The sequence below is a fragment of the Oryctolagus cuniculus genome, chromosome 4 (assembly GCF_964237555.1).
Source record: "Oryctolagus cuniculus chromosome 4, mOryCun1.1, whole genome shotgun sequence".
NCBI classification, from domain to species: Eukaryota; Metazoa; Chordata; class Mammalia; order Lagomorpha; family Leporidae; genus Oryctolagus; species Oryctolagus cuniculus.
The window spans coordinates 77,697,077-77,710,573 of record NC_091435.1 but is presented as its reverse complement, the minus strand read 5'-3'; the positions used below and the strand labels follow the sequence as shown (position 1 = coordinate 77,710,573).

The window sequence follows — 13,497 nt, the reverse complement described above, 5'->3', positions numbered from 1 at the left end:
AACTAGAGACAGACATGCCATATGACCCAGCTATCCCACTACTTGGTGTATACCCAAAAGACATGAACACACTGTATCAAAGAGATACCTGCAGCATGTTTATAGCAGCACTGTTAACAACAGCCAAAATATGGAACCAACCAAGGTTTCTATAATCAGATAAATGGTTAAATAAAATGTGCGTGTATACATACATACACACAACGGAATATTATTCAGAAATAAAAAAGAATGACATTCTAGCATTGGCATTAAAATGGATACAAACTGAAGGACATCATGTTGAGTGGAATAAGCAGCATACAGAAATATTAATATTGCCTGTTCTCTCTTATATGTGGGAGCTAAAATTAAAAAATGAAAAAAATAAAAAAGAGAAATGCCTTTGTGTCAGTATTGCTGCAAATATACTTTTGTCAAACTTTGTTTTGTATCTCTGTCAAACCAATGGTTAAGAGTGATATACTCGGGCTGGCGCCGTGGCTCACTTGGCTAATCCTCCGCCTTCGGCGCCGGAATCCCATATGGGCGCCGGGTTCTAGTCCCAGTTGCTTCTCTTCCAGTCTAGCTCTCTGCTGTGGCCTGGGAAGGCAGTGGAGGATGGCCTAAGTGCTTGGGTGCCTGCACCTGCGTAGGAGACCAGGAGGAGGCACCTGGCTCCTGGCTTTGGATCGGCATAGCTATGGCCATAGAGGACATTTGGGGGGGGTGAACCAATGGAAGGAGGACCTTTCTCTCTGTCTCTCCCTCTCACTGTCTGTAACTCTACCTGTCAAATAAATAAATAAATAAATCTTTAAAAAAAAAGAGTGATATACTACTATAGTTTTAATTATCTGTGATTATTTTAAAATTTACTGGATATGAGTGAAATGGACATCCTTCAGTTGATTACTATTTGTAGCTCTTGTCTATATTCCTGCTGAACTATGGTCTTTGTACTTTTTACTTGCTGAACTCTTTATTTAGTGTAGTAAGCCTTTATAATAATGTAAATTAAAAATCTGTTATTTCAGGAATTAAAAATGGGAGGAAAGAGGGAAAGAAGGAAGGAAGGAAGGAATAAGGAGGAGGGAGGGAAGTATCATATTCTTAGAACTGTATCTATGAAGTACATGCAGTCTGTTCTCTTTGTATTTATCCTATTAATATGAGAATTTATGAGAATTTTGTTGTAGTAATTATCATGCATTTGTTGTGACCCTCCTTAAGAAAAACTAAAAAAAAAAAAATAAGATACCTAAATGAAGATTAAAAATTTTAGGATTTAGTATCTTTCATTTTTTGGTTATATTCATTTAACAATTGAGGAAATTTAGGTTTTAAGACATTAAGTAATTATATTTAGAGAGCAACACTATCAGGATTACTATTGAGTTTGAGATAAACTCAAATATTACTGGAAGGCAGAGAAAGGATAGGGGCAAAGGTCTTACTTTGCACAGCGGGCAGGAGGAGCCTACCCATAAATAGAGCCTTCTAGTTTTAGAGATGAAGAAGACTGTGTAGATAGGAATGGATTTGTTTCCCAGCTCCCATTATGATGGCAAATCAAATTTTAACTAGACTTATAATACTTAATGTGTTTAACCTACCTTCTGTTGTAACTGGTAAAGAAATCTCCATGCAAGCAGCTGACTGTGCCTTTCGAAATGGTGGTCTTCCAGGACCCCAGCGATTTACTTTAGAAACATCAGCGCTAGAAAGCCGTTTTCCAGAACCGCAGCTCTGAGAAGTTGGACTTGTGCAGTGTCCATTTACATGGTCTATACCAAGGGGAGGAAGGCAGCATAAATATTACAATTAAATCTTATACAGGAATTTAAATGTATTGGTTAACAAATAAAGAGGAACAGGAATTTATTCCCAAACCATATGACTATGAGGAGGTCTTCCAAAAGCACATGGAAAATGTGTATTACAGGGTCCACACTATGGTGTAGCAGGTGAAGCCTCTGCCTGTGAACCTGGCATATGAGCACTGGTTCACGTCCTGGCTGCTTTAGCTCCAATCCAGCTCCCTGATAGTGGCCTGGGAAAGGCAGTGGCGGATGGCTCAAATGCTTAGGCTCCTATTACTCCCCCTGAGAGACCCGGATGAAGTTCCTGACTTTGGCTTGGCTCAGCCCTGACCACTCTGGCCATCTGGGGAGTGAACCAGTGGATGGAAAATGTGTACTATAAAAAACTACGCATGGACTTCAAAAATTTTTGGCATCAAAATAAGCTTACCTTTACATTTCATTTTCCATGAACTTTTTGAAGCACCTTTGTGTTTTCAAATTTAGTCATAATTTTAATAGTTAGCTGATAATTTCAGAAGATATAAAGTCTACAATTAATTGCTGTCATTTGACTAGTTAACATAATTTATAATTTATTCTATACCTCCACTACATATTTATCACTTAATAGCATTATGAAATAGATTATCATATTGGACTTCTTGCTGTATAATTTAAGTACACACCAGTTTATTTAAGTTTTGGAAGTCCTTTAAGTGCTTTTATTTAAAATGTAGAATGTAAGTATCTTATTGTGCAGTTTGGAGTGGTAGAATAAGAATACTGGTTCTGGAACTAGATTGTCTGCACTCAAATCCCAATTCTGCCACTTACCAATTCTATAAATTACTAAAGTTTTCATGCTTTAGCTTCCTTTATTGTAAATCTGGAGTATTATTACCTATCTCATGGAATTCTTGTGATACATGTATGTGTGTGAGAATACATATCACATGCAAGAGTACATGCTGGCAAAAAGCTGATTCTGAAAAAAATTTATTATTGTCATTTTTTATACCAGATTATAAAACTGTTCATGTCTAAGACAGCAGTACAGTTCATTTAGAGCTTGTGAGTTTTTCTCTGTTTTGATATACCTTAACAAACCTGGCAATGCACTAAAATATGTCTTGTTTTCCTTAATGGTAATAAATTGTATTTGAAACATTATCTTATAGCTCTGCAATATGCAGAATGTTTGTTAAAGCAATTAACACGCATTACAATGTGAGTCTTTGGTCATTCAAAGAATAATCGAGTTAATGGAAAAGAATCATGCTTAATGGCTATGTTGGCAAATGGGAAATGACACTCAAGAGTCACTCCATTATAACCTTTCTGTCTTAAAGTTTGAAAACCTAAAATCACATTTCCTACATCCCCTGCAAACTATTAGAAGGATGAAAATTTGTTTTCACCATTTAAATATGTGCTGAAATGTTCCAATTTTTAAAAAATTAGAATTTAACATTCATCAAATACTAAAACATTCATCAAATGCTGGGAATTTTATACACATTATCTTATTTAATCTTCATAAGAACTATGCAACATTGATGCTTTTATTATTATAGATATTGCAGATGAGGAAACTGAAGCTCAGAAAAAAAGGATTTGGAAAAATTCATCATATCATATAAGTAATAATAATGGAGTCAGGATTCTAATCCAGATTTTCTCACTTTGTAAACACTAGGCTACAGGGTCAGCTAAAAATTTGGAAAGCAGTAGAAATTTTAAAGACATATTTTGTAGAGTTCAGGAGGAACATAAAATTCATACAGATCTAAGTCTTTCAGAACCAGTCATCTCCCATACTGTTGTTTGTCTCAGAAATCCATGCTAGAGACAGAAATATCCCATGAGTTAGCCATGGGGAAGCTGAAATTGAAATCTCCATATCTCTTTCTCTATCAAATCTAGCTTCATAAATAAGAACACTGAAGTCAATATATAGAACTAATGACTTGGAAAATGGCAACACTTTGGGAATACAAATCTGTCCTTTCGGAAACAAACACTTTGTTCTAGGCTTCACCTCTTGTCCAGAGACAGAAAGCAGATTAGTGGTTGCCAAGCACTTGGTGGTGGTAGGAGGATTATCACTTACTAGATTTGGAAGTTGTATTTGAGATGATGAAAAAGTTCTGGAAATGGATACTAGAGATGGTTGTACAATATGGTAAATACACTTAATGTCTCTGGATTGTGTACCTAAAAGGCTTACAAGGATAAATTTGTTATCAATATTTTACTACATTAAAAAAACTCCAAGTTTATACCAGTGTCCTTATTGACTTTTCAGTGGCAAAATTATAAAGATCTAACCTTCCTTCCTCTTTACCCTGATTGAAATTGTGCAATAGACATATATATTAATGATGAGGGGGCAATATGTATAACTGTCCTAGTTAATAAAACTTCACAAGCTTACAGTATATCTGGGTTTTGTTACAGAGAAAAGTTCTCCAGAGTAAGCCATAGATCTCTGGATGTTGTGTTCCGCTTCCAGAAGGTCATGTGCAGCATGGTCCCAGACCCATTTATATACAAGATGCCCACTAGCCTCTGGAATAGCTAAACCAATATAGCATGGTCAGGGCTGGGCCAGACTGAAGTCAGGAGCCAGGAGTTTCATCCCAGTCTCTCATTTAGGGGCAGAGGCCCAATCACTTGGGTCATCTTCTTCTGCTTTCCCAGGTGCATTAGCAGGGAGCAGCGCTGGAAGTGGAGCAAGTGGGACTTGAACCAGTGCTCATATGGGATGCTGGCACTGCAGGCGGTGGCTTTCCTTGCTATGTCACAGAACAAGCCCCAATATATTTTATTTCTAACAAGCTTTATCAATTTTAAGACCTTGCTCTCTGGCCGTGCCAAGGCTTCAGTGGCTATCTGCATGGAATACGCCTGTCCACAACCTGTGGTATTGCAATGGGCAGAAGGATCCCCAAAGTTTGGTGTGGAGCAGCTTTTCCACCACAAATGAGAAACTGCCAAGCACAGAGACCGAGAAATTCCAAATTGTTTCCTGTTTTGATGCCATCAGAATCTTCAAGTACAAGTCTCTGCTAAAGGTGGCACAGACTGCCCTAACGGTGATATTCTTGCCATATTAATTCATGTTAAAATCATAAAATTAAAAATCCTTATTTATTTGAAGATGAGAAATGCTTATATTTTTGTTAACACGAGAAACAAGAATTTTTCAATAAATATAAAAATGTTAGACATACAGCAATTCCCCATGAATTTGGCAATCACCTCCTAAAATACTAACTACTTAAAGATTCTAAATGCTTAAGTATTCAACATATGAGGTTCTCAGTGTTACTACTTTTATTTTACTCTTATTGTTATACCATCATTCCAGGTAAGGATTACTGTAATAAAGAAGTTACATTAATATTCAAAGCTGTCCAACATGTAGTCATTTTTCCTTTGTCTTCTGTGAACAGCTCACATACATAGTTGCTAATATATTTATACAGATGAATCTTACCTATTATTTTGAGTTTGAAATACCCATGTAATCCTGCCTTACAGTTCTAATGGTTCACTGAATGTTTAACATGCTCCTTTAGCAACTAAAACTCATTTTCATTTTCTTTCAGACCAGGTATTCTCCATAAGAGCTAATTTCAACACTCTGTTACGTGTGCTTGACTCCTACTTCTTATGCTTTACCAGCTTTGGCTCCTAACTGTTCCCAACCTCATCAACTATAAATCTTTCATGGTAAATCCTTCCTTTCATTTTCATAGTTATAATAATTTAGGTCCTCATTTGACCTTTGCACAACCCAACTCCCTAAATTTCTTATTCATTCATGAATGAATTATAGATTATTAGAAAAGAATCCTTCTTAAAGCATGTCACAAGCCACCTACAGTTTATACCAACATTTTACAAAAGAAGAGTTTACATATACAGGCATTTATCTTCTTTCAAGAAACCTTCTGATTTTTTTCTGTAAATTTGAGGAAAATGTTTTTAAAAATGAAATTAGGGACTGGTGCTATGCTGTAGAAGTTAAGTCATTGCCTGCAGTGCTGGTTCAAGTCCTGGCTGCTCCACCTCCAATCCAGGTCCCTGCTAATACACTTAGGAACACAGTGGAAGATGGCTCAAGTACTTGGGCCCCTGCCACCCATGTGGGACCTGGAAGAAGCTTTGGGCTCCTGGCTTTGCCTAGTCCAGCCATAGCCATTGAGGCCATTTGGGAAGTGAACCAGCAGATGGAGTATAGATTTCTCTTTCTCTTTTCTTCTCTATGTGTTGCTACCTTTCAAGTAAATTAATAAATCATTCCAAAAAAATGAAATTACATTGACAATGTTATTTTTTAAAAAATATTTTATTTATTTGAGAGGCTGAGTTATAGAGAAGAAGTGGGAGAGACAGAGAGAAAGGTCTTCCATCCACTGGTTCACTCCCCAAATGGCCATAACAGCTGGAGCTGAACTGATCTGAAGCCAGGAGCCAGGAGCTTCTTCTAGATCTCCCTCACAGGTTCTGGGGCATGAGGACTTGGGCCATCTTTTACTGCTTTCCCAGGCCACAGGCAGAGAGCTGGATTGGAAGAGGAACATCCAGGACTCGAATCCATGCCCATATGGAAACTGGCACTGCAGGCAGAGGCTTAACCTACTGTGCCACAGCACCGGCTCTGACAATGTTCTTAAAAATAAAACTTAAGAATAATTAAAAGAGTCATTTTAAGTGCAAAAAGTCTTTACTCAAAGTGATAAGTAGATCATTTTCTTTTGTATTATTTCTTTTTCTTTTGTAAATTTTCATAATCCATCCTAGCTTAAATTATGCATGAAAATAGTGAGTATTAATCAATCAGGAGGAATGGACTTGGAGTTTTGTCATCTATAGATAACAGTGACAATTTTTATAAATAACAACACGACTAAGAGACGAGACTTCCATATACAAATTATAACTACAAGCTATCTTTGCCACTTATAAATTCAAGAGTTGTGTGGCAATGTTCTTTCTTTGAAAAAATTTTCAATGTTTCATGAATAATATGTGAAAATTATGTTAACAAATATCATGAATGTATACTTTTCTAAAAAATGTTTTTAAGTAGTTTTCATTTGGTATTTATTACAGTACATGCTACACAAAATGAAAGGTAGTTATAAGATTACAAACAATGCAATCATATTATGTATCTTTTCTTACCACAATGGGATAAAACTGGAAATTAATAACAAAAGAAACTCTAGAAATTATACAAATAAATGGAGACTGGACAATTTTTCCTAAATAAACAATGGGTCACTGAAGAAACCAACAGGGAAATTAAAAACTTCCTTGAAATTAGTCAAAATGGAAACACAACATATTAAAACTTATGAGTAACTGAAAAATGAGGAAAGTTTATAGCAATAAGTGCCTACATTAAAACAATGGAAAGATAGCACATAAATGACCTACAATTCATCTCATGGTCCTAGAAAAACAAGAAAAAAACAAACCCCAAATTAGTAGAAGGAAAGAAATAAAATAGTTGTAGAAGAAATAAACAGAATAGAAATTAAAAGAATATAAAAGATTAATGAAATGAAGAGCTTTTTTCTGGAAAAAGTAAAACACTGATAAACCATTAACCAGACTAAAAAAGACTCAAATCAATAAAATCAGAGATGGAAACTGAGGTTTTACAACATATACCACAGAAATGAAAAGGATCACTAGGTACTATTGTGAGTAACTGTAATGCCAACAAATTGGAAAATCCAGAAGAAATGGATAGATTTTTAAAAACATAATTTAGTGAAGATAAATAAAAAAGAAAACCTAAACAGATCAATAACTAAGGGTTAAGTTGAATCAGTTATAAAGACTTTCCCAATACACAAAGGCCTAGGATCAGATGGCTTCACTGCTGAATTCTACCAAACTCTTTTATTTTTATTTCTTTTTTATTTTAGAGGCAGAGTGACAGAAAGAGTGAGAAAGAGAGAGATCTTCCATATATCATTTCACTTCCCAAATGGCCACAATAGCCAAGGCTGGCTAGGCTAAACCAGAAGCTCAGAACTCCATTCAGGTCTCCCTTGTGCATGACAGGGGTCCAAGTACTTGGGCCACAATCTACTGCTTTCCTAGTTACATTAGCAGGGAGCCACATTGGATGCAGAACAGCTGGGACTTGAACTGGCACTCTGATATGGGATGCTGGTGTCTCATGAAGCAACTTAGCTTGCTGCGTCACACCACCAGCTCCTCTACCAAATGCTTGAAGAAGAAACAACACCGGGGCTGGCACTGTGGCATAGTGGGTAAAGCCGCCAACTGCTGTGCTGGCATCCCAAATGGGCACTGGTTCAAGTCTTGGCTGCTCCACTTCCAAACCAGCTCTCTGCCAAGGCCTGGAAAGCAGCAGAAAATGGCCCAAGTCCTTGAGCCTCTGCACTCATGTAGGAACCCAGAGGAAGCTCCTGGTTTTGGATCGGCCCAGCTCTGTCCATTGTGGCCAATTGGGGTGTGAACCAGAGGATGGAAGACCTCTCTCTCTCTCTCTCTCTCTCTCTCTCTGCCTCTCCTCTCTCTCTGTGTAATTCTGACTTTCAAATAAATAAATCAATCTTGAAAGAAAAAAAAAAGAAACAACACCAACTCTTCACACTATTCCAAACAATTGAAGGGAGGGAACCCCTTCCAAACTTATTTTATGAGGCCACAATTACCTCAATTCCAAATGCAAAAAAGAGAACTAAATCCCAGTATCCCTGATAAACAAAGATGGAAAAATCCTAAATAAATCAAATCCAACAACACATCAAAAAGATCCTCTACCCTGATCAAGTGGATTTATCCCAGGAATGGTTTAACATATGGAAATCAATCAACAAGACACATCACAACAGAAAGAAGGATAAAAATCATGATTATTTAAATAGATACAGAGAAAGCATTTGATAAAATACAACATTCCTTTATGTTAAAAAGCTTCAGAAAATCAGGTTTAGAAGGAATTTACCATGACATAATAAAGGCTATATAAGAGAAGTCCATAGCCAACATCATATTGAATGGGGAAAAATTGGAAGCATTTCCACTATGATCTGGAACCAGAAAAAGATGCCCATGGTCTGTCCTTATTTACTATATTTCTGGAAGCTTGATCCAGAGCCATTAGGCAAAAGAAAGAATTAAAGTTACACAATTTGGAGAGGAGGAAGTCAAATTATCCTTGTTTGCAGATGACATAATTCTATATATAGGGGAACCAAAAGACTCAACCTAGATACTACCAACTATTTAGAGAATTCAGCAAATTTAGAAGATACACAATAATTAACACAAAAAGGTTTTTTCCTACAACTGCCATGCTGAAGAGGAACTTACAAGAACAATTCCATTCAAAATAGCTACAAAAATTTAGATACCTTGAGATAAATTTATCCAAGGATTTGAAAGACCTCTACAATGAAAATTTCAAAACACTAACGAAAGAAATTGAAAAAGATAAACCATCCAAAATAGAAAGACATTTATCTTCATGGATAGGAAGAATTAATATAAAAATCCATATTAGCCAAAGCAATTTCCAGATTCAGTGTAGTCTCTGACATGACATTCTTCACAGAACCAGAAAAATCCTTGTCAATGACATTCTTCACATAAACAGAAAAAACAACCTTAATATTCATATGAAGATACAAAATTTCCTGAATAATCAAAGCCATTTTGAGCAATAAAATTAATGCCAGAAGCAACACAATACTAGATCTGAAGACATACTATAGGGCTATTGTAACTAAAACAGCATGCAGAAAAATGGGACAGAATAAAAACCCTCAAAATAAATTAATGCATCTTCAGCCAACTTATCTTTGACAAATGTGCTGAAAACATCCCTCAGAGAAAGGACAATCTCTTCAATAAATGATGGTGGAAAAATTGGTTTTCCATATGTAAAACAAGACCTCTACCTTATACCCAATACAAACATCAACTGAAAATGGGTCAAGGATCTAAACATAATACCTAAAACTATGAAACTACTATTGGAAAAAATAGGGGAAACATTCTAACACGTTGGCATGGGCAGTGACTTTTTTTTGATATATCCTAAAAGAACAACAAAAAAATCAAAATGAAGTAAACAGGATTACATCAAAGTAAAGAACTTCTGCACAGCAAAGGAAACAACAAAGTGAAACGACCACCAACAGAATGGGAGAAAATGTTTGCAAACACACATCTGATAAAGGAGTCATATTCAGAAGATATAAGGAAGTCAAGAAATTCAACAAAACAATCTAGTTAAGAAATGGGCAAAGGATATGAATGTATATTTTTATAAGAAGAAATACAGGCTGGTTTGAGCGGCAAGATGGCGGAATAGGAAGGGAGCACACTGATAGTCCGGGGAGAGAGAGTTTAATAAAAGTGGAGACACTGCAGGTTCAAGGAAGAGTAGGGGAAGAAACAGCAGAGGAAACTCTTCCAGAACTAGTGATTCACAGTGGACCTGCGTGGAGAGTGTGGGAGCCCACAGTTTGGGACACCAGCGGCACACTCAACACACCAGTGCTGGAATGCGAGGTGAGCCAAACCTCAATAGCCCGAGACACCGGCGGGCAAGTGGAAAGAGGAGACTAGAGGGAACGAGGCCTGAAACCCCGTGGGGAAAAGTTCACCAGGCTAACTAGAAGAGAGAGAGAGAGAGAGAGAGAGAGAGAGAAAAGTGACCGATATAACACGAGTTTCTCTCTCTCTGCTCACCTCTCAAGGGCGAGCAAGACAAAGAGCAGGCGCCATCTTGGACATATGTCATAAGCCGAGCGACCTCAGGTCTTCACCACCAGCCCTGAGCCTAGCAGAAAAACCTGACTCTCGGGGGGTGGGATAACAGGAGATTAGGACCTAGTGAATGTGTGGTGCTACTGAACTGAGACTGTGAAAAAAGAGACGGTGGGGGAGAGAACTCAACGAATTCACGTGAGTACTCTCCAGAGACGCTATTAATAGGTAACCTTGGCAACTCAGAGGGAGACTGCAGGAGAATTTGAGCCCACACTGAGGGCAGAACAGATTCCCTGTGTGGTCCTTGGGAAAGAGCTCCCCATCTCTGGCTCCTGTGGGTATATCATTCGCCTCCTAACTACCTCCAATTCCATTTAGCTGTGTGGAATTACTTCCCTTTTGAATCAAAAAAGGAAAGAAAGAAAGAGAGAGATTTACCACGCCTAACCTAGGAGTGTCACCTTTGGCACACCCTTAACCCTGAGGAACCAAACAGAGCTCTCAGGCCACACCCATCTCAAGCCTCTAAGGCTCCATCAAAAGCAGACAGTCCACTTAATCTAGAGTCATAGTATAACGAGAAAAAGCACCACAGCGAAGAAACCAAAGAATATTTCCACAATTCCAAACAAATGCAGAAACCAAGGTAACAAGAACAAGCAAGACACCCCAATTCAAGATTATGAAGATGATGAGATAGAAGAAATGCAAGAAGCGGATCTCAAAAAATTGATAAGAACATTAAGAAGTTCTCAAAAACAAATTCTTGAACTACACAAATCCTTAATGGACAAGATAGAAAATCTCTCTCATGAAAATGAAATCTTAAGGAGGAATCAAAATGAAATGAAACAACTAGTACAACAGGAAACTGTGATAATGACCAGAAATCATAATGAAATGAAGAATTCAATAGATCAAATGACAAACACATTAGAGAGCCTTAAAAACAGAATGAGAGAAGCAAAAGAGAGAATATCGGACTTAGAAGACAGAGAACAGGAAAGGATACAGTCAAACCAAAAAAAGAAGAGGAAATCAGAAATCTAAAAAATATTGTGGGGAATCTACAGGATACTATTAAAAAACCTCACATTTGGGTTCTAAGAGTTCCTGAAGGCATGGAGAGAGAGAAAGGATTAGAAGGTCTTTTTAGTGAGATACTAGCAGAAAATTTCCCAGGTTTGGAGAAGGACAGAGACATCCTAGTACAGGAAGCTAATAGAACCCCTAGTAAACATGACCAAAAGAGATCCTCACCACGACATGTTGTAATTAAACTCACCACAGTGAAACAGAAAGAAAAGATCCTAAAATGTACAAGAGAGAAACGTCAGATTACTCTCAGAGTATCTCCAATTAGACTCACAGCAGACTTCTCATCAGAAACCCTACAAGCTAGAAGGGAATGGCGAGACATAGCACAGGTACTAAGAGAGAAAAACTGCCAGCCCGGAATATTAGACCCTGCTAAGCTCTCATTTGTGAATGAAGGTGAAATAAAGACCTTTCATAGCAAACAGAAATTGAAAGAATTTGTCGCCACTCGTCCAGCCCTGCAAAAGATGCTTAAAGATGTGTTACACACAGAAACACAGAAACACGGTCATCAATATGAAAGAAGGTAAAGGAAAGAAACTTCACAGCAAAAGAGCACAGGGAATTCAAAGCATATATTAGAAAATATCTTTGGCAAATGGCAGGGAAATGTTACTACTTATCAATAGTCACATTGAACGTTAATGGCCTGAACTGTCCAGTTAAAAGACACCGATTGGCTGATTGGGTTAAGGAACAAAACTCATAATTTGCTGGTTACAAGAAACACATCTTTCCAACAAAGATGCATACAGACTGAAAGTGAAAGGCTGGAAAAAGATATACCATGCCAACAGAAATGAAAAAAGAACGGGCATAGCCATCTTAATATCAGACAACATAAACTTTACCATAAAAACTGTTAGGAGAGACAAAGAGGGGCCCTATATAATGGTTAAGGGATCAATTCAACAGGAAGATATAACAATTATCAATGTACATGCACCTAATTACAGGGCACTGGTTTATTTAAAAGATTTGTTAAGGGACTTAAAGGGAGACTTAGACCCCATGCAATAGTACTGGGGGACTTCAATATTCCACTCTCAGAAATAGATAGATAGGGCCGGCACCACTGCTCACTAGGCTAATCCTCTGCCTTGGGGCGCCAGCACACCGGGTTCTAGCCCTGGTCGGGGCACCGGATTCTGTCCTGGTTGCCCCTCTTTCAGCTCAGCTCTCTGCTGTGGCCAGGGAGTGCAGTGGAGGATGGCCCAAGTCCTTGTGCCCTGCACCCCATGGGAGACCAGGATAAGTACCTGGCTCCTGCCATCGGATCAGCGCAGTGCGCCGGCCGCAGTGCGCCAGCCACGGCGGCCATTGGAGGGTGAACCAACGGCAAAAGGAAGACCTTTCTCTCTGTCTCTATCTCTCTCACTGTCCACTCTGCCCGTCAAAAATGAAAAAATAAAAAAATAAAAAATAAAATAAAAATAAATAGATCAACAGGACAGAAGATCAACAATAACACACTAGATTTAAATGACACTATAGCCCAAATGAATCTAATAGATATCTACAGAACTTTTCATCCTACACATAAAGAATTCACATTCTTCTCAGCTGTACATGGAACCTTCTCTAGGATTGACTACATAAGTAGGCCATAAAGCAAGGATGAGCAAATTGACAAAGATTGAAATCATACCATGAATCTTCTGAGACCATAAAGGAATGAATTTGGAAATTAGCAATTCAGGAATCCCTAGAGCATATGCAAACACATGGAGATTGAACAACATGCTCCTGAATGAACACTGGGTGATAGAAGAAATCAAAAGAGAAATCAAAAACTTTCTGGAAGTAAATGAGGATAACAGCACAACATATCAAAACTTATGGGATA

General features: G+C 37.7%; 1 protein-coding gene across 14 annotated transcripts in view; it reads right to left on the bottom strand.

Moving 5' to 3' along the window:
* The window catches only part of STXBP5L (syntaxin binding protein 5L), a 426,109-nt gene that overhangs the window by 42,955 nt on the left and 369,657 nt on the right, over positions 1-13,497 (bottom strand). For 11 of the 14 annotated variants that reach the window (XM_051859274.2, XM_051859272.2, XM_051859275.2 and 8 more), the window contains one exon: positions 1,596-1,766. The exons of the other annotated variants lie outside the window; for them this stretch is intronic. In XM_051859274.2, coding sequence (XP_051715234.1) covers positions 1,596-1,766 — 171 coding nt within the window. The remainder of the gene's footprint in view (positions 1-1,595; positions 1,767-13,497) is intronic. 14 annotated transcript variants of the gene reach the window in all.